Raw genomic sequence first — 25,493 nt, forward strand, 5'->3', positions numbered from 1 at the left:
AGATTTACTGTTTGTCTTTTTCCCACCAATTGTAGCTTCAGTCAAGACATTTAGTTAATGAATAATGATTCCTCCTTTGAAGAGTGTGGAAATGATCCCAAATTATGAAGCCTAGAATCCAGGTCTGCTACAATCAGACCTCATACCTCCTCACTGTTCCTGGTCATGCGCATGCCATTCTCAACGCATTTGACCATATGGTGCTCTTGCCTAGAAACCTCTCATCTCCCCAGTCTTCTTTCTCTGCTCTAAATCTTCCCAACTAAAAGTACCATTGAGTGTGAGAGCCAGGTGACCCATGTTCAAAACCAAGCTCTTCTATTTAATTGAGTGCTTACTAACCACTGGTCATTTTATGCATTACACTCTATGTTCTTGCTCACATTATTTAACCTCTCAGACCTGCATTTATCTCCTGTATAAAACCATAACCACCTAATCTATGGCCTTTTGAAAATAAAAATGTAGGTAACTTAATGACTCAATAAATATTTGTTTCTTGATTTAATGAATGCAAATATTTAAGACAAAGTTCAACCCCTACTTCCTCAGTTAAGCATCTTCCAATATGATGCCAGTTCTTAGTAATAATTCACATCCTCTGACCTCCCATTACAATGAAAGTTGGTCCATGTGGCTTTGTATTTAGGTAGATGCTACCTTGGAACAATACTGAAGAGATACATTTGCGTTATTCTCACTCTCCAGTTTTTGCTGAAAGTAATAATTAAAATATTTGGTCTTGGGGCTGGCCCTGTGGCATAGTGATTGAGTTCACATATTCCGCTTTGGTGGCCCGGGTTTGCAGGTCTGGATCCCAGGTGCAGACCTAGCACCACTCCTCTGGCCATGCTGTGGCAGCGTCCCACATAAAATAGAGGAATATTGGCACACATGCTAGCTCAGCGACAATGTTTCTCAAGCAAAAAGAAGAAGGCTGGCAACAGATGTTAGCTCAGGGCCAATGTTCTTCGTACAAAAAAAAAAAATTGGTCTTATACTTCTCTCATCACATTTATGATTTAGTTTGTATATCTGGGAGATACAGAGATAGGGAGTAAATTGACAGACAGACAGATGCTTATCACATATGTAATAAAAAATGAAATTCAGATTTTTTCAAACTCTGTGTTAGCTCAGATCTGCACACTTATCCCCGGGACCACTGCATTAGCCTCCTCTCTGCTCTCCTGACTAAAGGCACTTCTCACTCTAAGGCAGAGATTTTCAATTGTGGGCACAACAGAAACATTTGGGGAGCCTTTAAAACATACTGGTGCCCAGGCTCACCACCACTAGACACTAAAGTAGGATCCAGCCATCCGGGCTCAGTTCAGCCAGGTGAGAAACACTGCTCTACGCACCTTCCCCAGGGGAGTGCTGTTCTGGAAAGCAAACCTGCGCATGTCACTCCTCTGCTTCCCACCTCTCAATTGTTCTCTGAGGCTTGTCACAGAAAGTTCAAAACCCTAATGTATCATGTAAGCCTCAATCTAACACTTGGCCCTTACCTTCTGTCTCTTCCCCTTGCTGCTCAAAAGCCATGAGTGATACACAAACAGACCATGCTGTTTCCTCTGTCTGTGCCTCGGGGCATGCCTTTCCTCTTATGGGAGTACTCGCGCCTTCCCTGTCTCTGCTTTTAGCCTAGATGAAATGGGCTGCAGTATAAATTAATTAATTGACAAGGTAAGCACTCCCCTTCCTGTGCATCTTCACTCCCACTCATTCTTCAAAATCAAGATCAAGCGTCACCACCTCTCATCCTGCAAGAGAGTCACTATAGACATTTTGCTTTCTCTGTACCTTATATACAGTGCTATCCTTGCGTGCATCTCGTAGGAGTTCCATGTTTGACATATCCATCTCTATCGAGAGATAGCAAGCTCACTGAGGGCAGAGACTAAATGTTTTCCCTTTTCTTTTCTCAGGGCCAAGTACAATGTTCAATGTATTTACTTGATTTAACTTACTTATCCAAGAAATTTACAGACCGATACTATTATAGAACTTTACCAAAGTTTGGTCTCTGGGGCGTTCAATAAGCATAAGGCATAACCACAACCCTCCCCTTCAGGGAACACATTTTATTCTTGAGTTTTCTTATGCGAAGGCCCTTGTCTCTGGTTCAAAGTACAATAAATACAGCAAAACAGTAACTACACTGAAATAGAAAGGCAACCTTGCCTCCTCCTTCTCCACCTTAGTTTCTTATCAAATGCCTGTGGTCAAGGGCAGAGGAATACTTATTAACAAATCAATCCAGAAATCGTCTGGAAGAGTGATTTCAACAGATCTACAACCAGTGACTAAAAAAAGATATTTAATTTATGGTCTCCCCTAAATTGGCAATTAATGCCCAACTATAATAAGCTTTTGTAGCATTTGGTTATTTTGCATTTACAAAGTTTATATTGGCGATGCTTTCTTCTCATAAATTAAGACACCTGAGCATAAAGATGAGCATACCTAGTGTGTACAATAAAAACAGGGTGAAAAGCTTGGATTTGCTTTTGCCAGAATGAAAGGATTTCACAGTTGAATATAGGACCATATTGCTTACAGAGTTCCATGTAATTGCTTTACTTATGACGCAGAAATCTAATTCTGCTTCCATGCAATTTAGCAGATTTATGGAAAGCCAGATGTTAGCAATTATGGGAACCGACATTATTCATATTCTTGGTAATATGGACCTGTTTGCTCTGCACAAAGCCAACTTAATCTATTATACATATCCCAAGGCATCCAAAGGGAAGAGGCACCCTATTTACATATTGCAACTGTTGTTCTCTGCTGAGCAAACACAAAGACATTCACCCATGATACTCACCCAAATCATCAGACAGGCCTCCTATGACAAAGAGGCAATGAAGCAAAAATCAGGCAAAATATTCCATATTCAAATCTATAATCATTAGAGTGTACTTGTTTTTTCTTGTTGTAAGTAATGGCTCTCTGATTTCCTTGTGTTTCTCCTTATAAATTCATTACTTAAATGCTCCATGCTCAGATGAGAATTTTTTCAATAAAATTCCACAGCTAAGCTTACATTAGAACTAATTTTCTTGCATTGACATTTTCACAATTTCTGAAAGCTGTTATTATTGCGCTCAATTTTACCTTTAAAATTCTCTGGTTGTGCCTAGTCAGTCTACTTTGTTCTTTAATTTGAGGTTCTTAGGTTACTTGGGCATGTAAGAAAATACAATTCAGAGATGTCTATATCAGCTGCAATCAAACTAATCCGAACTTAGCCTCAAACAATGTCCTTACCCTTCAAAAAAAACGGCTCTGCAGAAGTTTTAATAGTATAGCAACTGTAATGGTACCTGCCTTCGGAGCTGAAACTTTTACAGTTGATTTGAGAAATCAAGGGCAACATTTTTCTTCAGTGGGTTGGTAGCAGTTAGGTCAAAGGAGTGAACGTTTTCATTACCCCGTATTCCTCTTTCTTGAGTAACTTTCACAACACATCTAGTCCTACTTTCAAACTCAAAACAGGTGATGTGTCAGAAAACAAAATTTAACCTGGGGTTTGAATACCCAGCTGCGTGTGTTCTGACTGGGAAATCATTACGACGCATTAGTAGCTTGGAAATGAGAACAGAGCCTGGGGGTTTATTAATGATGGACAAGATAGAGCACAGATGCCTCCCCCATAGCTAGGGCACTGATGCTGCTTTCACCGTGGCAGAGAGAAAATTACACAGAAAAACATACACACCCAATGTCAGAAAAATAAGTGAAAGAAACAAGTAGAGAAATCTGATGATGTCTGATGTGGCTTGCAAAATGCAAGGCTAATGAAAAGTTAAACTGCGCAGTAAGTTTCAGGTCCAGAAGGAGGGGTGACAGTCATGCTCTCTGGTTGCTAGTCACACCACATGTGGACATTACATTCCCTTTAGAGCACAGACCATTTAGAGGGGTGCTGACACACTTAGGACACAACAGAAGAGACCCAGCAGCACAGTGAAGGGCTCCAACTTGCTGTGCTTTAATGAAATGTGAGGGGTTCAGCCTGAAAAGGAAAAGACAGAAAGAGGAGATCAGCGAGCTTTAGCTTTGTCTATTTGAGATACTATTGAGTATCTCTTAGGAAGAAGTCCCAGTGCCCCTCCAGTGTCAACTCTTCAGCCTGTGTTCCAGCCTCCACCCTTTCTTGAGTCAGGAAGAAACTCTTTGCTATGGTATTTCTCTTATTGCTCAGTGTGTGCTTTGTTACTTTCCAACGAATCTTCCTCTTTTCTTTTAACTGAGCAGACTCTCTCTTGAAACAAAAGAAAAAGAAAACAACCTTGCTTGGGCTCCCTCTTTCCTTAACTACTCCCTAGATCCAGGCATTATTTCCTAGTGTCCACAACTAGCAGCTACCTCCATTTACCCATCTTCATCCTCTCCTAAATGTTTGTAAGCTTCCATGTGACCCTCTCTTCAAAGCCTAAATCCGGAAGTTTCTCATGACCATTAGTTTGCAAAATCATCACCCTTTGCTTAACAAATATTGTAATAAAATTGTTATTGACTATTTCAGTCTAAGAACTCTCTTCTTGATATTGTGGGATATAATATTGCCTTGTTTATCCTCTTACCTTTTCATTCATCCAGTTACTAATAATCATCAATCAACTAATTACACATATATTTCTTAAGCACGTACTCTGTCCTAGACCTGGTGTTAGGGACTGGGAATAAAATGGGCGAAGAATGCAGACATGGTGCTAGAAGTATGGAGCTTATAGTCTCCTCCCACTTTTTAAGTTAGTAACATTTTCTAAGGTTCCATCTCTGGTCTTTGGTTCTCTTTCTCCTCACTGGAAGCAATACAACACACCAATTAAAAGCTTAAGTTCTGGGGCTGGCCCAGTGGTGCAGTGGTTAAGGTCGCACATTCCACTTTGAAGGCCTGGGGTTGGCCAGTTCGGATCCCGGGTGCGGACATGGCACCCCTTGCCATGCCATGCTGTGGCAGGTGTCCCACATATAAAGCAGAGGAAGATGGGCATGGATGTTAACTCAGGGCCAGTCTTCCTCAGCAAGAAGAGGAGGATGGGTAGCAAATCTTCCTCAAGAAAAAGCTCTAGCTCTGGAACCCAGCAGCTGTGGTGCCCATTAATGTGACCTGTAGTCCTAGCTTTCCTGGGACTGGGGTGATCCCCGAGATAGGTGACTTTCAGTGCTAAAACCAGGAATGTTCCAGGCAAACAGGGACAAATGAATCAACTTCATCCCAGTTCCACCCCTGCAACTTATTGTTTGTATGACTCTGGACAATTTACCTGACGTGTCTGAGCCTTAGTCTCATCATTCGAGAAATGTGGATGAAAAATACCCATGGGGATCATCTGGTAATTTGAGTAAACACATAACACAACGCTTATCATGTAGTAATTGCTCAAAAACGATTAGCTGCTGTCATTGTTGTTCATATTGTCCCTATAATTTCTCTCTCACAGAGTTCATCTCGTCTCATGAATTCCACTCCCCGACTTCTTCAGGATGTATTCAAATCTGCGCCACCACCTTATTATGTGGCCAGCTCACCCCTTCATCTCTTTACTGGGGATTTCCACTTGAATTCTGAATTCTCACAACAAATTCTCACGCATTTGCTCAGTACATTGGCCAGTCAACCCCAGAAATGCTAACACTCCAAGCTCTCTGTGAGCCCTAATCGGTAAATCTGGTGTTAATATTTAAGGGATTGTCATTGAAAGAATATAGTTTTCTGACACTCCATGAACTAGCCTAGGTCACTGATGACAGTTTGTTTATAGGCCGTACAAACTGACGTGTTTTACTGCTGATGGAGAACACAGTTCCTTCTAGGTAGGAAAACAAGAGTAGACTAAAAGCAGAGCAGCCTTCTGAATTAGCCACGTTGGTTTGCTTCCTGCCAATAACAAATCATGCTTCTTTAACTAGTGATGAAATCTGTTTAAAATCAACACAGTTCTGACCAGTGGAGAGAGTAAATAAAAAATCAATAAGTATTTTCTGTCCAAAGAGAATTCTGCTGCACAGAGAAGCTACAGTATTGATGCCAACGACCCTAGATTTATATGTTTTCATATCTGTGCTTACAGGAATCAGCTGCATCTGCTTCACAGAGAAGTAGAACAGGTATGTTTTTATGAATCACTGGCTGCCCACTACCAGGCCAACACATTCTCTTGTACAGCCATTGTACTATGTACTCTCTTCAGCAGGACTTCACCCTCACCTGCAAAGCATTACCCTCCTGCCATCTGATTTCACGTTACCTACATCTCCTTACGTTACCTTGGATGCTTTGCTGTGAACAGACTTTTCTCTCTTCCTTATTCATTCAGAAGTAATATTTTGGTCTTATTTATCTTTGTGTCTCCCCCAGCACCTTTTACAGTGTCTTTCACCTACTAAGAAATGCATACACATGTCAAGTTTGAATCCGGTTGAGCTGTGATTGAAAAAAGAAGCCTCGTTCTTTGGAGGCCTCAGTTTTCACTTAGGTAAAATATAGCAGGTGTATAAAGTGTTTTCTAAGATCTTCTCCCTTTCTAGCTTTACGTGATTACTTTTCACCGCTGGAGGACTGAGCTGGTAACTCCAGTGTTAGAATATGAGTGGTGACAGATAGAGACTAGGACTGAGGTGAATGGAAAAACCCAGCTTCAGAATAACAAGGATTCCTTAGAATTAAACAGTGTTCTTGGACATTCGATATTTATTGAAATATCTCTAGTCCCTCCTAACGAGTATTTTCAAGTAGGTGTCAAAGAGGGAGAGTAACGAAGGGAGAAGCATGGTTTTCCTGTCTGCACTGAAGCCTTGGGAATGTAATCCTTGCTGACAAATAAGCACGGGGACTCCAGCCAGGGTAAAAACCAAAACTAACTCTATTTTGTCAAATCATTCTCTCAAGCAAGTTGTCAGATCAGAAATAATTTCTCGTCTCTTCTATGCCAAGGAAAGGTCTTAGGCACAGAGAGGTTACCAGTGATTTCACTTACTACAGAAACATCCAGCAGCTTACATAGAAGTCAGAGGTCAAAGAAACATGTCAGTTGTACATTCTAAAACCAGGTCTCGATAAATAACAAGATGGTGAGATTACAGCAGTCACGAATTCAAAGCCATTCCCCGCCTGCCATTGGTTGTCTCCTCTCACCACTCTGTTTATCGTGCTCCCTAACTTCCAGGAAGTGGTCACAGCTCTTCCAAAAACCTGTCCAGTGGAAAGAGCGTTAGGACATCGATCCAGGACAGCAATTTGGATGATCACGCCAAGAAAGGCAGTGTCTACTGAAAGAACAAACAGGCTATAAATAAATCTTAATGTGATCTCATGGTGTCTTTTCTTGGAGAATTTCATCTGTCCATATCTTCTTCTTCTCTTCATATTTCTTCTCTTAGTCAACTGATTTGGTAAAAATAGATTTGGGGCTGCCTCCTATTTTGAAGGGATAGTCTCTGGAAAGATCTAGAAGGTCTGTCACTCTGCACAAATCAAAGTTGAGTTCAGTTCACGCTGGACCCTCTTCCCTATTGCAATGGTTTATTACTGGTTAAAATCTGTCCTTATCACTTGAACTAGTGTCCGGCTTTGTTTATATTTGACACCACTCAGGCTGGTAGAGTGTAACAAAAGAAATTCTTGCAGTTCATCTGTAGTCCAGCTCAGCTCCTCAGAGTAAGTAGCAATTAGGGGCCAATGTCCTCATTAGTGATAGAAGTGATTGCTCTGTGTCCCTTCATTAATTCATTTAATATTTACTGAGCATGTATGATATGCCAGGCACTCTTCTAGGCATTGGGAATATGATACAAATAAAACAGACCAAATTTCTGCTCCTGGGAAGATTAAATTTTAACAGCCAAAGGCAAACATCAGACACAGTCATGCATCACTTAATGACAGGGATGTGTTCTGAGAAATGCATTGCGAGGCAATTTTGTCATGCGAACATCACAGAGTGCACTTACACACACCTAGGTGGTACAGCCTACTACACACCTAGGCTAAATGTTGCTAATCTGTGGGACCACTGTCTCATATGCAGTCCGCTGTTGCCTGAAACGTTATGTGGCGCATGACTGTAATTCCTTCCATGTATCTTCCTCAGGAACTTGCAGATGCTTTGGTACCCTGGCCATCCCCAAGACTTTTATTGAGTCATGATTAACAGATCCTTGTGAAATAGAGATTTTTCTTTTTACTCTGCAGAATAGCAAAACTTTACAATACTCTTATTTACTGTACTCTGCAAAGTTTTCAAAATCCATTAAAATTCATGGTTTAATTTGTCCTTCCAAAAAACTTAGAATGTTAACATTACCATCACCTCCACTTAAAACAAAACCAAACTGAGGAACAAATGATCATTGCTTCTCTAACCTTTCTACCAAGTTCATCTCCATGGCAGAAAAGAATGAACACTCATTTCTCAGAATCCAGGACATATGCAAAGGGGAAACCACGAGTCTGAAATTTATTTGATGTTTCATGTTTTCTATTTTAAAAATCACTTTTACATGCCCATCTATAGTTTAGTCAGGATTCTTTGGATAAAAAGATCATTTTTCCCCTCAAACCATTGAGCAGAGTAAGGTCCCTCTTCCAGCTTTGTATACCCTTGTGTGAAGCCGCATGCTTTCAACAATGCTTGCACCCCAGTATAAGAAGTACAGGAACAGGCAACAGAGGGTCCTATAACATGCCCAGGGCCATAGCCAGCAAGGTTCAGAGTTAGGATGCAAATACAGGCACCTTGACTTCAGGTCAGGCTTATTCCACCACATCACACAACGGCAGGCTCTCAATTCTGTAGAAAAGAAATATAGTGACATTCTGCAAAGACCAAATGGCAAATCTCCAACACATCAACGAATACACAGATTCTCCAAATATTAACTGATGCTCACTATATGTAAAAGGTAACAATAAAACAATGAAAGCAAGGCCCCTAACAAACATCACAATTAATTGGAGCTGATAGAATCCTCGCCAGCTGCCCCACAACGCAGCTTATTCACTGCTCTCCACTTCTATTGACCTGACCATCGCTACAGCATCTTCCTGTTTTCCCGCCTACATGTCTTCAAAGAGAAGCTGGACTAATAGTCTGATCATACCACCCTCTCATTGTCTCATTAAGCAGGAAGATGACCCAGTTTGAGTTGCTACAAGATCATATATCCAGGGATGGGCAGAAACTTGTATCTGAATCCATGTTTTACTTCTATGCATTCCCAAACCAACTGCTTTAGTAAGCCATTTCACAACTTCTCAGATGAGAAATTGTTACTTGCTCTGCATCAAGGGAAAATTCAGACCTCTCTGTTCTTTGGTTTATCCGTCTATAAAATGGTGACTTGTAACAAACTTGAAGGGTTGTAGGAAGAACTATAGGACAAAATGTTAGCACATAGTTGCTTAATGAAAATCATGATGAATATCTAGCTAATGGCCTCATTCTTTTCAAAAGGAACGCTTTCCAAGAAAAAGAAATAAAAGGAGCAAAATTGCACAGGTGCCGAAAATCACATTGACACATGTCTGATAAAGAGTTTGAAATTTTGTCAGAAATACTAGTATATTTGTATACCTATATTTTATATTAAAACGGCTGCTTCTTAAAAAGTATCAAAGTGTTTCCACAACAAAATAAATATTTCAACAACCTTGGAAGACACTGATATTATGAAATAGGATTCACAACTTTCAACTCCTTAGCTTAGAACACAAGCCCCTTTCTTACTCTGGTCTCCGCCTCTAAATGCGGGCTCCTTCCTTGTCATTCCCCATCCACACCACACCCATATATATATATCAGGGACTTCATCCACATGGGAAATCTCACCGTCTCTTGGACACAATTAGATCTCTTTCATGATTTTCCCACCAATCAGACTGCTATTCCCACCTGGAATACTTACCTTAAATCTATTTTTCCTGGAAAAATTCCTTCTCATCCTAGAGACCCAGTGAAAATATCATATTTTCTGTGAAAGATTCCCATGTACATTACCATCCCCACATGTCCCAATGCCAAGAGGAGTTAGTCACTTTTTCCTTAGAGTCGCTTATTTTTATTTATGCGTCTAGCTGCTCCACAACTCAGCCTCCCCCAATCCCTGTCCTCTTCTGTCGCCATCCTAGACTGGAAGGACATTCCTCTCTGTGTGCCTAAGACTTTCTAGCACCTGGACTAGCATAGATCAGAGTCGCTGCACAACTGAATGGGGATTTCCGCTGACAGTGCCTTACTTGATATGAGAACGACAGTTCAAAATTCCCTGCTCATCAACCCAGGGGTAAATATTTCACGGCAGCGTGAGTAACCTCGGACTAAAAAATTCAGTAGTCATTTCAGAGAAGTTGTACCTGCCCATCTCTGAGTTGCTGCACAGACATGATCTCCGGTTCTAAGACCTTCCAGCCAGAAGTTTGCATAATGAAACAATTGCTCGCATTGTGTTTCAAGAGGCAGGAAGCTGACAACTACAAGGAATTCAATACCATGGAGAGCTCGGGATCTGAGAAAAGGAAGGTGAGGAAGCTCCCCTGGAGTCTGAACTGTCGATCCCGAGGTGGACAACACTGAGAAGTTGGATCAGAGGGCAACTGAACGCTCTGAGCCTGGATCCTGGTATCTGCACAGTGGCTTTTACAGTGTGGGGCGAGCATCATTCTGACTTCCCAGTGAAAACGACGGTTCCACTTCCTCCAAAAGCTGCTGTACACACATGTACACAAACTTGCACAGTTTCAGGGCATTCATGGACCCCTCTGAAGGCTTTCAGTGAAACCCCCAAGGGAGTGGTTTCCAAACATGAGTGAGCATCAACTAAATTAGTGCTTGTTAAGAAACAAACCACTGGGTCAATTGATCCCAGATTTGCGGACTCAGGAAGTCCGGGGGTAGGGTAGAGAATTTCCATCTCTAACAACTTTCCAGGGGATGCTGAGGCTGCTGGTTTGAGGATCACACCTCTAGAACTGCTGCCCTAAGCTACACGGGACTGAGTTCCCAGGAAGTAACGTTAGGAAACGAGTTTTGAGGAATACCCCATACGTTGTGTTGTCACCCAGTTGGGACTGCCAACTATTCAGAAAGAAAGTAAAAAAAAAAAGAAAGTCATCTAAAAGACGTCATCATAAAGAAGATTTTGCATGACATGAGCTCCAAGATCCTGTGCAGGAGAAAATCAAAGTGCCCCCTCGTTACTCGATCTTTCCAAAAACGCCAAGGTCACAGCGAAAAGGAGGCCTTAAAGGAAAACATGACTGCACTGCAAAGCACCCTTTAGGGAGAATATCAGTCTCTTCCTTGTGTATCACCCAGCTGTGGCTCCACCCGTGCCAGCCAGCACCCGTTCCTGCCTCCACTCAAGCCCCTCACACCCCCGCCCCCACTTGCCTCCCCCTCTCAGGACTCCCCCGGGGCCTATTCACACAGCACAAGAGTGTCATCGGGCACTTCTGGAAACCTGCCTCCGTTCTTCTAGATCCCAGAGCCTAGATAAGCAACCGGCTTCTGGTTCCTGCTTTTGAGTTGCCGTGGCGCCTCACATGAGACATCACCTTGCCAATCTTCATTTCCCTCAGTGGGAAGGAGAGCAGCCTTCCAGATGCCACCAAAATGTTAGAGCTTAGGCTGCAATATGAAAAGGGAGGAAACGTCTATTCAAAGGAGAAATCCATTTGTCAAAAACCCACGGACTGGGGCCACTTAGCTTAGGGACAAACCAGCTATATCCCACTAAGCCTTTAGAAGATCGTTCAACACGGGGCAGTAGAACTGAGTGATGATTTACATTTTTAATGATCACAGTAAAAATGTAATAGACAAAAGTCATACTCCTTACAACCAAATTAAATAATAGCATAAAAAATTGCTGGTACTTAAAGGATATGTAGTGTACTCAATAAATTTTTGTTGCAGAACTGGAAATAAACCCACTTTTGAGCAGCTCATTATTCAATGAGATTGGATAGTAAGGTTTCCTGGAAGTCCCCAGAGTAGGCTATATTCATTCTTGAGTTTTCTGTTAGTACATTCTGCAGAGTGCCAGATCCACAGGATGCCTGGGAGGAAAAAGGGTTTTAAAGCCAAATAAATTCAGGACACTTACAATGCATAGTAAAGGCCCTGAAAAGTCCTGCAGTTAATAAGCCAGTTAAATTCTATTAATTTATAATTTCCCAAATAATTGTGCTAATAGGACTCTTTGCTGAAAAATTCCCCAGCATTAATGTCCTAGATCCCGACTTTGATAAATGCTCTGTTGGAGTCATTGCCCCAACTGGGTTTTAACTACTGATGCCAACTGTAGGGAAAAGAAAGAGCTTCAATCAGCCAAAATCACTTTGTTGTTGCTCTCTTTCTACCAGGCAAACACCAGACTCCAGTCAAAACTATAGGGCCTATGAACCAGAGCGGTGCTTCCTAGTTCAGAGAGGCTGGGGAAAGGAGATAGCACACCGCTCAGGCCTCAGCTGCCGCCTGCACTGCTCTGGCTCCTCAGGTAGGCCTGTCTTTTTGACTCATGAGCTTCCGATCTCCATGTCTGCGACTGGACATCATGTTAGAAGCCCCCACAGCCTTGAGGTCACCTCTCAGCAGGGGAGCACGCTGATATACACAGGTGACCTTTTCAATGGCCACCGTGCTAGATCTCTCTCTTTCGTTCAGATATGCGATGACCCCCAGAATACACTGGCATGAAGCAAAACCTTTATTCCCTCTGTATGCACCTTTAAAATAAACCAAACTAAGAAATCATGGACTTTATACCATGGGCGTATCTATAAGCATAGAATGAAGTAAAAAATTAGGCAATTATTAGAATCATCATCACTATTCATGCCCTAATTAATCCTGTCATTAGTTATCTCCAATTAATAAACAATTGACTGGAGGAACTGGGGGATAGAAAGAAAATGGGTTCTTCACGCATGCCATGCAACTTGGTTTATTTCCCCTCATTTGCTCCCTATCTCCCAAGGGATTTTTTTTCTTGGTGAAGAAGATTGGCCCTGAGCTAACATCTGTTGCCAATCTTCCTCTTTTGGCTTGAGGAAGATTGCTGCTGAGCTAACACCTGTGCCAGTCTTCCTCTATTTTGTATGTGAGATGCCACCACAGCATGGCTTGATGAGCAATGGGTAGGTCTGCACTGGGGATCCAAATCCACGGACCCTGGGCCACTGAAGCAGAGCATGCAAACTTAATCACTATGCCAGCAGGGTGGCTCCAAGGGGTTTTTGAAGGTTAAATGGCACACAGTTGATTTTTAATAAATAAAAATTTGGCTATTATAGGGCCTGGCCCAGTGTTGTAGTGGCTGTGTTCGTGTGCTCTGCTTCAGTAGCACAGGGTTTGCAGGTTCAGATCCTGGGCGCAGACCTACATACCGCTCATCAACCCATGCTGTGGCAGCATCCCACATACAAAAAATGGAGGAAGATGGGCAACAGGTGTTAGCTCAGGGCCAATCTTCCTCACTGCCCCCTCCCCCCAAAAAATTTTGTTGCTATATATCATTTGTACAGCAAAACTGCAGTCTGCAATAAAGAAAGCAATATTGTTGTTGCTTACTATTTCAAAAATATGAAACATGTACGCAGTTCTTAGAAAGGATGTCGATTAACACTTTCTGAAGGAAGAAATCTAGTTAATCTCTGTACGACCATGAACAATACATTAAATATCTTTGTGCCTCAGTTTCTTTGTCTGTTAAGCATAGATTATAACAATTCCTACCTGATGGAGTTGTTTTGAGCATAATATGAGTTAGGAAACCCAAAGCTCTTAGAAAAGTCCCTAGAACCTGAAGTAATCAACTAATATTAGCCATCATTAATATTTATTTTTATGTTTCTCCATCCTACACCTAAACCCTACCATCCTTCAAGTCTAATCGTCCCCTTGCAGTTGGCTATGACTGTTCTTTGATTCTCTCTTCCCTAATTACACCTGTTTTTTAGTGTTGACCACACAATTTTGTGGTTAATTATAACCTGTATCAGATACTATTGGTTGTTTTGTGCGTGTTGATTTTTCTTCCTTAACTTGGTGTTTTAAACTCCCTAAAGGATGAATTGTCTGCATCCTCCATACCACCTAGCTTAGTGTTAAGAGCATAGCAGGGGCAGAGTGGTTAAGTTTGTGTGTTCCACTTCAGCGGCCTGGGGTTCACAGGTTCAGATCCTGGGCGTGGATCTACACACCACTGATCAAGCCATGCTGTGCGGGCATCCACATAGAGGAACTAGAATGACTTACAACTATGATTTGCAACTATGTACTGGGGCTTTGGAGAGGAGAAAAAAGAGGAAGATTGGCAACAGATATTAGCTCAGGGCCAATCTTCCGAAGGATGGACGGACGGAAGGAAGGAAGGAAGAAAGAAAGAAAGAAAGGAAGGAAGGAAGGAAGGAAGGAAGGGAGAGAAAATGATTAAAAAAAAGAGCATAGCAGCCTTATTTTTATTGACATAGTACATATCACAACATTGCCAAGCTTATGAAGTTTTTTTTTTTAATAGCTTTCTAATTTTCTTCATCTTCACCTGGCTGGAACTGAGGTCCCCTGGCTCCCCGCTTCAAAGCCTGAGTCCTGCTCCATGGCTGATCACAGCTGCCAAGAGGAAGGCATTTAAACAATAGTAAAATTGCCCCTTAAAAGATACTAACCAGGAGCAGAGGTGTCTTACAGAATAGATCTTAAAGTTAGTTTGAGGTCTCATTAGAATACTTCCCCAGAAGGTCTGGTTTGAGTTCCAAAGTTCAGGTGGAGAACAGCACACAGGCCTGTCGTGTCAGCCCAGATCAGCTGAGGGCGACCAGGGCACCTGGGGTCCTGCCTGAGTTCAGTGTGGAGAACTCTAATCTGACCTTGTGTTGTGAAGTGTTAATCACCAAAATTGAGAAGTTACACTTGCCTTTCCTGAGAAGTCCCCAAATATACCCAATTTACCCTACATGCTGACCATCTCCAGGCTTACGCATGAATGGCTGGACTTAAAGGGGAGCAGGAAGCTTCCAGAGGGTCTGAGGGGACCCATTTTCACCTAATTTAACTCCTGCAACTGTGTGTTAATGTCCACTGTAATTTCCTTCTGGGGACCCAGAATATCACCTCTATTAGATGTGGGAAAATGTTCTTACTTGTGTCCTGACTCTAGGACAGATAGTTTTCCATATCCATTCCATACTCAGGTGGCGTCTGTCCCTGGTCTGTACATTTGAATGTATTAATGACATGTGGCAATTTTGTGCTATGCAACTGACGTCTCTGAGTCCCCAAACCGCACTCCCATATACTTCACACGGATTCTAGTTAGATGCATAAAGCTGTTTAAAGAGCTCCATGACCAGGTGGCATCTGCCTTTGGGAAAGTTCTCCAATAAAAGAATTTATTGCTTTGCTGAAAACCAAATCTAAAGTTCTTTGGCAAAACATCAATTTTGAAGTTGATGAGACCTCACTAAATATTATCAAGGAAGGTTTAGGGGAGGGCTGCTTAAGTGAAAATACTTTATGCATGCATGGGTCTTATTTCTTGGCAAACAGACAAGATCTGAGTGTCCCGAGATTGATGTGCATGCCCCTGTCTCCTAAACTTTCTTCGTTTGAACGTCCACAAAGATGCCTTCACCCCCCCGGCACATCTCTTCTCTGGAATAGAGGAAAAGCACATTTGAGCCTTTCTCTTTTTAAGGATTTTTCATGCAACGTCTTTTCAGATTAGAACAATTTGTATAACTCCTGTTTCCCTTTTTGCTCTGGCTACCAGGCTATTCATAAGCATCTTTGTTCACTCTCTTGGTTAAGATATTTTCCTTATCTTTCAAATATTTTTATTTTGATAACTCTATTGAACATGTGTTCTTTGTATATACTAAACTAATTGCTTTTAATAGGCAGGGGACAAATAAATGGATGAAAATATAAATATAATTAGTCAAAAATCTACCTACCACCATTTCTCATACTCTTTATGCCCTGGCACTTCCTTTTTCTACACTGGATTCACATCATCAGTGCAGAGAGGTAGTGACCTCAGTGGCCAGCCAGGTGATGTCACTGGCAGTGCTAAGGTGCTATCACATTGACTGCCAAGAACCTGCCACCTTGACACCCTGCCCTGCTCCAGCAGGACAGCCTCAAACACAGCCCTTGAATCCAGTGGGTAAAATAATTCCCAAGGCTTTGGTTCAGATGCAATAGTGCACTTTCCACATGAGTCTTGCTCATTTTCTCTCCTTCTCTCTTTGCTTTGGTTCACTGACCTCCAGCTGCTCTACTAAGCATCTCTTCTACCTGTGGCCTCATCACTCATCCCTTCCCTTCCAGAAAGCACCACACTGTTAACATACTAAACGCAGAAGCTGTGCGACCAAACACACCTGGATTATGGCCTCTATGTGGAATTTATTAGCTATGGAATAAATTGGGACAAGTTATCTTAATCCTCGAGATCTTATTTCCCTCATCTTTAAAATGGTGATAGTGAGAGGGCTTCCCCCAATGGTAGTTGAGACACTAAACTAGATACTGCCTGAAACTCTGTGGCCCAGAGACTGGCCCCATGGTGAGGTGTTCACTTCACGATGCTGGCTAACACTTACTGAGCACTGAAAACCTAAGTGCAGAATGCTCTTTCCTCTGTCGTGTAATCCTCGCAATTACTCCACAGCATCTTAGGAGGCTGGCACTTGTGTAAGCTGCTCTGAGCTGTGCCTGGCACAGAGGAAGCTCTCAGGGGTGCCAGCTCTCATTGGTACTGCTGCTGCTGTCTGCACTGGATGGGAGGGATGGGAGGGATGGGAGGGGAAGGGAGGTTCAATGTTGACTCTTATGATCTATCACTTGCCAGGAGATTTGCATATAAGAACACTTATATTACCAAAAAATCCACCAGCAAGTATTATTTTAATCATTGTATGCTAAGGAAACTAAGGCTTAGAGAGGTTAAATATCTTGCCAAATGCCGCTCAGCTAGAAAGAGGCCGGATTGGGACCTGTATCCAGGCCTCTATGTACTTAATACCTGCCTTTCCCTTCTATCACGCTGTCCCCGCTGAGACCTGCTAACTCCCCACCCCGACAGTGAGGTTTGTCTTAGGGAGCATCTCCAGGCTCCAGCCCTTCTATCTCTCTCCACTCCTGTGAGAGCTGGGCAGACCCGAGGCCCTGGGAGTGACAGCAGAACCCAAATCATTCTGAGGCCATTTCAATCAGCCCTGACACATCAACCAGTTAAAATTGCCATCTCCTTCCCCAGAGATTGCAGCGGAGCCTTTCCTGGTTGTTTCATGTTGCTCTGCATGTTGACGACAGTTGCAGCAGCTGCTCCGACAGGAAAATCCTCACTGGGCCATTTATGGTGACGAGACAGCAGGCTTCAGAGTCTGGGAACATGCTCCAGCCGACCAAGCCCCGGGAGCGGACACTAATGGGGGCCGAGCTCAGGTGTCACGTCCCATAAGAACAGCCATCCGCCATCTTCAAATGTGCCTTGATCAACAAAATGGGTTTTACTGGGATTTGAACATTTTGTTTGATAACAAAAGAAAACGCATGATCGATACAATTTAGTTCAACACAAATCTATAAAAGACCTCAACTGTACGGTAGGCTGTGAAGAACGGATGAAGAAGACACACCTGATCTGGTAAATAAAAGACATTCCCTAAAACAGGTGCAAATAAACGGCTGTGGGGACCCCTTGGAGGGAGGCTTTGTTTTTTTATTTTTTTTAAAGATTTTATTTTTTTCCTTTTTTCTCCCCAAAGCCCCCCGGTACATAGTTGTATATTCTTGGTTGTGGGTCCTTCTAGTTGTGGCACATGGGACGCCACCTCAGTGTGGTCTGATGAGCAGTGCCATGTCCGCGCCCAGGATTCGAACCAACGAAACACTGGGCCGCCTGCAGCGGAGCGCGCGAACTTAACCACTCGGCCACGGGGCCAGCCCCGGAGGCTTTGTTTTTTTTATTAGAGAAAATCTGTAGTGCTTCTCCACCTTAGCTGGATGTTCTTTCTCATCACTTGGAGACACTCAAAGAAAAAAAAAATGACCTCATCTAAGTCCCGCAACAGATCAACTGACTCAGAATCTTCAGGCTGCGATGTCGCATCACAGGTATTTTTTTAAAAAACTACTCAAGTGACTCTACTGTGAAACAAGTTTGAGAATCACTGGTTTTGGGAGGAGGAGCTCATCAGGATTTTGAGAAGTGGAAATGGGGATATAGGGATGGTCAGGGAAAAGCACTCAAGGAAAGGAGTAGGGAAGGAGAGCGCAGGGTGTGGGCAGAACAGAAGGATTTGAGTGGGCTTCAGGGTCCCCACAGAGTGTGAAAGGGAGCAGAGGAAAAGGAGGTCTCATACGCAGGACCAAGACCACGGAGACAGACTGACATCCGAGGGAGTTTGAATCTTATCAAAATATGTAAAATCATGCTCTTTCTGCATCTCATTGCTAATTATATATTCCTTCTCATTTCCAAATGACCCAGATAACCATGCCTAGATAAAAAAGCAATTGCTCACAACTTCTGTGTTAAAACTGAGAATCGCTGACTCCCACCACCGCGTCTGAACCCAGAGTGCGGTGCACCTACAGCCACAAGGGATCACTACCTTCGTCTTCTCCAAATACCACTTGGCTCATTTTTGTGCATCCCTCTCTCCTGGCACTATAAAGATACACAAGCGAGTGAGAGAGAGAGGGGCTCTGATAAACTCCTTAAGTAGGATGAGTCTGTCTGCCTTGATAATACCCAGGACTAGTCATTTCTTCAAGCATATGATCTACCTTAGAAGAAAGAGGCAGATCTTAAACATTTTTGCTCATGAAATAGTAAATTGTGCGCTGTTCTTTATGACGTCAGTGACACCTGATGCTTACAGTAACTGAGGAAGTCAACAGAGCCGGTGTTCTTATCCTCATCCGACAAAACATGGCAGGGACTTACGGAAGACTGTTCTGCTGGAAGCCTGCTACTGCCAGACTTTAGAATCTAACCTGTGCCATCCCTGCTATTGTCTGGGAGAAAAGCAGAGCTGAGCACATGGTGCAAAACTGCTTTTTTAAAAAAATGTTAAAAATTGTTTTAGATGCTGTTGTTTCTTTTGAAGGTAAGCATTAGCAGCTGATGTTATCTAGGGCTTATTCTGATGTGCTAGTTTTCAGTGCCGTTCAGATATGTTATTATGATTCGGAACATTTCAGGTCATAGATTCCCTGAAGAACAGGGATCTTAGCTGGTCACACCCATATCCCCAGAAGGCTTAGCATTGTGCTGCTGGGATGTTTGTGCTCAATAGATTTTTTTTTTTTCTTAAATAAAAGACTCACATGATTTTGTGATATTTAACATATTATGCACCACAGTAGTTGTGCTCTATACAACCAGTTATGTCAAACCAAACAGAAAATAAATCTGACCTGATACGGTTTAACTGTCTATGCCTTCAATCGTTTGACACAGATGCACGGAATGCCCACCTTTGCCGACATCGTTCTCAGGGCTGGAAGTACAGTGCGGGGACACAGACAAGGTCTCTGGCCTCGAAGAGTTTGTACACTTGTGCCAGGAGACAGGTACACACATGTATGCACACATGTAAACTTGGGAATAAAAGATGCTATAAAGGATATAAAGGAGTGATATAATGCAGTGACCAGGGAAGGGCTACTTCAGATAAGATGGTCAGGGAGGGTCTCCTTGAAAAAGTGGCATTTGAGCTTAGAATTCAATGAAAAAAGACGACAGCCAGGCAACAAGGCAGGTGTTAAGTGTTCCAGACAGAGGAAACAGCAAAGGCCAAAGGCTCTGAAACTAGGTGAGCTCGTGGTCATGTCCAAGGCATGAAAAGATCAAAAGGCTACCACATACAGGACATGAGCCCAAGAAGTAGGCAGGGACAATATCGCCTCAAGTCTTGAAGACCAGGCAAGAGGTTAAAAAGTTATTTTACATTCGACAGGAAGGCATTAGAAGGTCACGACAAGAAAGAGACACGATCTGATTTATCCATCTGATTCACCAAGAAATATTCTGAACCAAGAGAATGTCCTCAACTACCAAAGAAAGTGAAATGATGGCTATGTTTCTGTCCTTATCAAGACCCATTTACAAAGACATTCCCCAAGTGTGGAAATGGAAGGGAATTCAGATGAACAATTACCCAAATTAAAAATGTCACTAATAAAAACGACTCTAGACGCCAAGGAGCGCAGCTTGCTGGAGCTTGCTGTACAGACCAGGGAGCGGCCTGTGGATGGAGAAAGCACTCCCTCAGAGAGTGCAGGCACTTCTGTTCCCCCAGGGAATGCCGCTCAGCATGGTAGAGAGAAATCAGCAGGTGAGGTGGCTGGAACATTTGTCATTCTAAGGGGGACATTTATGGGAGTGACAGGGCCCTACTGATAATTACATCAGAACAACAGGCATAAACTGGGGCTATCCCTGGCATCTGGGATGTAGAGCCACCCTTGACCTAGGCTTGGGTCTCAATTTACATCAAACCAGCTATGTGGCTGGAGCAAGGTGCCACCCTTTCAGAGACTCTGTTTCTCTGTTGGGCACACGATGAGCTTGCATTTTTCTCCTTTATCGAACACCAGTTACCAAAGGGCCTCAATGGAGAGACAGAAGAATAAAGCCCATTTCCCACTCCCCATCTAGTCAGAGAGCAAACGGATTGTACAGTGGGATAGCAGGAAAAGCTACAGAAACACAGAGCAGGGTAAAAGGTCCAGGGTTAGCAGAGGAGAGGAGCGATGACTCCCATGAAGTCATCAGAAAGAGCTTCCTGGGGGCTGGTGGAACAGGAGCTGAAGGTAGGAAAAAGAACAGAAATTCATGTGTGAATCAACGTGATGAAGGTACAGAAAGGGTCATCTCTGATTAGTTCTGTTCCATTCCAGCCAGAGGGCACAGCATGTGCAAAGGCACAGAGGTGTGTGACACCACGGCAGGTCTAGGCGGTTATAAAATTGAATCAACAAGGTAATCCCTAAGGTCCTTGATGTGCTAAAAAGCTCAGAGTCTCCCCTTTAATGATGTCACATACAGTTTTTTTCAAATGAAATTTTTATTTTTAGCCCCCAAATTTAAAATCACATATGTCAATATTCTATCTTTCTATCTCCATTCCTCAACAGCAATAGCCATCTGATCTATTCCTGTTCACATGACATTGGCTGACACGGAGTTGCACATGTACAGAAGTTCCTTCCTTACGGAAGGCCAAATGTACAGGAAGGATGTGCAGAACCCGGATGAGTGCACACCTCTCCCTAAGGTCACCAATCATTATTTTAACAGTAATAGAAACATGGACGGAGTATGGGGCAGAGTGCTGAATACGCAGGAGCATTTAAGATAATAGTAACTAACATTTATTCAACATTCGACAGATATTAATTCAATCAATTCTCACAACACTCATAAGAACTAGACATGCACATTTCCATTTCACAGATGAGAAAGCTGAGGTAGCGACTGGACAAGGCCTTGCCCGAGGTAGCCCACTTAGAAGTGGCAGAGCTGGAATCTGATGGCAGGAAGTTTGGCTCAAGGGTCCATGCTTTTACCAACTACACTGTGGGCCTCTCAAGTCATGTCAAGACTGTAATGGGCAGTTCATGCTGCGTGCCCACTGTTCCCTGATCCATTTTTGCTCCAGGGCAACCCCAGGGGAGAGGCTGGAAAAACACAAAGTGAATCTCAGTACCCTTAGGAAAAAAGATATGCAGTGAGCAGAGACAACACATTTTCAAAATCAAATTCCCATTTTCTAATTCAGCAGTCTGAACTTTGGGAACCGGTGGTCAGAAGGCTTGCCCTCTGGGTCTGTCTAAATCAGTGTTAAGAATTCAGCTGAGTCCACATGACATGAAATAACTGGATTGGCCAAGGTTCTCATGGAAACAATTACATTTTTATCTGTTGTTTGGATTTCATGAACGTTTTAAGGTCTTGAAGGTGAAGAACTCCATCTGTTAACTTCCTTTCCTCAGCAGTTAACAGAACCACAAGCAGAACACACCTTACTAAATGCGGTAGTAATAGCAACGATAATAAGGTTAATGCAACCATATCAGATGTGTGCAATTCAGAGCTTCCAGTCTTTAAATAGATGCTATCGCATTTAATCCTAACCATATATGTGAATTATTATGCCCATTTTTACATATTCACAGATGAAGGCACAGAGAGGTGTGGTGACTTTTGCAACACAAGAGCTGGGATTTCAATGAAACCGGGTCCCGTCACATTTCCTCCCCTCCCACAGCTGCCTCTCAAACTGTTAAAAACTCCAGCAAGCCATGATGGTTTCCTCTAGAAAAAACAAAATGCTATAGCATACAGACCTAGGCTTTGTTCTTCTGACTGCCCCAGTTTCTGTATAAAAACCCTAAAATCCCACACTGTGTTATCCCTGAATTTCAGAGGGAAGGAATTTGAAAGCTGATGAGTTTAACAAGTGAGTGGTCATATTTTAACACCGGGACCTGAGCAGAGTAACCAAAGCAGGCTGCCCCTCCTGCAAGGTCCACACGGATGAGGGCACCGCTGAAAGCTGCTTACCAATACAGGACTCCCCGGACAGTGAATAGGTCCCATCGTCATGGAAACCGCTTCTGCACTCACAGTGGTACCACCCTGGCAGGTTAACGCAGCGGGAATGGTTGTGGCACTCAATGATTCCCTCTGTACATTCATCAATATCTGCCTCGGAGAAAAACACAAGCCCACCAGGACATTAATTTCTTTTGACACTAACCTCTCAGTAAACACCTAAAACATGCTCATGTCAACATATCAATTAAAACTTGTTAGTCACCTAAAGTGAAAGCCACAGGAAGAACCAAATCCCATCTTTTCCAGAACCCAAACAAATTGGAAGCTTCATTTTTTAATGCTTTCTCACATATTGGACAATAAATGAGAGCTGCCGGTCATGAAGGCATTTCTAAACACAAATTTTGTGTTAGCTTCTCAATCACCAAAAACTCAGTTGAGGATGTTTGGCACAGTTTTGGTATTGAGTGTAATCCTGGATATTATTTGGTGTTCTTTGAAAATATCTATGAACAAGGAAGTTCAGGACACCCTGGGTTAAATAGTGTTAAATTGATGTTTTTTATGTTGCGGTCTCGGAGACTTAAATCTTTATATGACCTGCAGAGCTTAGAGAGGAGGATAACAGGCACTCTTTCCCCCAATTTATTGGGCTGAGGCACACCTTTTTTCACGATACCTTTAATATCTTGTGAAACTAATGTTCTCGGGAGCACAGTCCGGGGACTACTGTTCTAATTCCTTTAAAACTGTTGATTTCCTTGAGGACTTGATTTCTGGGAGTCAATCGCAGCTCCTCATTCCTCAGTGATTCCTGGTAAAAGGAAGTCTTCCGGGTTTGTTGGCTCCAGGATCTGGCCTTTCAGAATCAGCAAATGCCCGCATCATGCATAGATTCTCTGGTCCAAAGGCCTGCCTCTGAGCTGAAGGAGCTGACACCATTGCAGAAAGACGAGCTGTCAATTGTTATGCCAGGGTCGGCTCACTCTTACAGAATCTCTCCATGTAATTATGTCTTGGAATCTAGCCATTGTTGGCTGGGAACCTTCCTCTAGTTCTCCTGGAAATATCTGAACTACGGAAGTCTTATAGGAATAGAAATCTAATTAAGATTGGGATATAACACATAATGAATAAAACGCACTTTGGAGTCTTTTTCAGCACTGCCCTGCTGCAGGCATCAGCTCAGGGGCCGTCAGCTCCTTGCTGATTAATTTCCTTGACAAGTCCTAAGTTGTGCACAGGGCTGGGACTGTAGTTTGAAACCTGTCACTCTCACCTCATGGCATTCAAGCTACCGAGTAGAGAGAGAATGTGAAACTCTTTACACGGGGCAACTCCAGCTTTGCCTTCGACTGCCCACTGCCGTCTTCTGCCTAGTTTATGGCTGGGATCTTTCAGTCTGTATGGTCCTATGACATGTGGTGACCCTTGGGCTTCCAAATGCAATTAGGCCTCAGGACCCAGCGCTTCTTCGGCACCTTCAGCTCCTGCGATCAGGTTGTGTGTACATTTATTATAAATCCCCAGAAAATGCATTTTCAACAACTACCTAGATTGTCATTTCTGAAATTTTACAGCTGTGTGGTTTTGTGGGATGCACCTTGGATCACTAAAAATTTCAAAAATTGAAACAGAAAAGTGACTGGGGACTAAGTCTCAGAGAGAGGAAGGTCTGGCCCTCGGTCATGGGCTCAGTTCAGTATTTTTGAATACAGGTCACCAAGAGACACAAACGTAACTAGAGGACTGACTTTCAGAGGTAGCTTCTCCATGTGAGGCTGAAAGATCACTCGCTGTGATGAAGCAGCAACAAATTCTACCTCAGATGCTTATTCCCAAGCTCCCAGAAAGGTGGTTATGATCCCCACAGACGCTGTCACTTCTAGACTATTGCCAATATTTAGGTCACGACCATTTAGCCACAGTTAGTGTTTCAGAAAACCAGGAAATACAAAAGCAAAAGATTCTCAAGAAACCAAAGCAACCCTGTGTCCTGGTTGGCCTGGGGCAGGCCTGGTTTACACCTGCTCCCCCTTTCACTCTCACAACCATCCCAGGTTGGAGGATAAATTATCTGAACACCTTCCAACTAACTCCTCCAGCCGTCGATTCAACAGGAAATTTCTAGGAGGAGCAGGCATGGTGAATGATGTGCAAATATTTTTCCAACTCACAGATATTTCCATTTTCAGAATGAAATGATGGGAGCGCTCAGTAAGAGCTTCCGTGATCCAAGGGGACAGAAGCTCTTTGTGTCATACGGGAGACTCAGGGAGTGCAGACAACCAGACAGTTATACATCCACTACCTCCCCAGAGACACTTGCAGTGAATGCACTGGCTTGCACTGAAAGTGGGTGAAGTAGTGATGCCCCTTGTCAGGAAGCTTCACTGCCCTTGGCAGATTCTGGGGACTTGCTAGGAAGGACCATGGCTCATCACACACTGGCACCTGGTCACACGGTTGCACATTTCTGTTCCGCATGCAAGCTTATAACTGAAGTCAAAAACTTCATTTTATGTCCAACCAGACTGCACCTGAGAGGTGCTCACATTTCCATCATGTTCATAAAATGGGTTGTTTCTTCTGCGTAGTTACAGTCATATTACAAGTAACCACCACAAACCCAATACAGAAAATACATGGAGGCTTTTCAGGAACACTTTGGGGACTTGAAAAATTATAAATAGGTTGCGGCTGCCTTTGTCCTCAGAGATTTGTTTTTCCCATCAGCGCTTGCTACAGGCAAACAAACAAGATAGATTTTCTGGGAACAGCTCCCTGTGAGTTCACTATGGAACCTGAATCTCTCTCAAGGAATTCTGATAAATCACAGCTGAGCCTAGCAGCATCGCATGGTGGGCCACCATCCCAAAGGCAACGGACAAACAAAAATCAAC

At 43.0% G+C, this 25,493-nt stretch overlaps 1 protein-coding gene across 1 annotated transcript in view; it reads right to left on the reverse strand.

The window, feature by feature from the left end:
• The window catches only part of NELL1 (neural EGFL like 1), a 750,986-nt gene that overhangs the window by 21,943 nt on the left and 703,550 nt on the right, over window positions 1–25,493 (reverse strand). The window contains exon 16 of the mRNA XM_046685488.1: window positions 22,597–22,737. Coding sequence (XP_046541444.1) covers window positions 22,597–22,737 — 141 coding nt within the window. The remainder of the gene's footprint in view (window positions 1–22,596; window positions 22,738–25,493) is intronic.

The sequence above is a fragment of the Equus quagga genome, chromosome 14 (genome assembly GCF_021613505.1).
Source record: "Equus quagga isolate Etosha38 chromosome 14, UCLA_HA_Equagga_1.0, whole genome shotgun sequence".
NCBI lineage: Eukaryota > Metazoa > Chordata > Mammalia > Perissodactyla > Equidae > Equus > Equus quagga.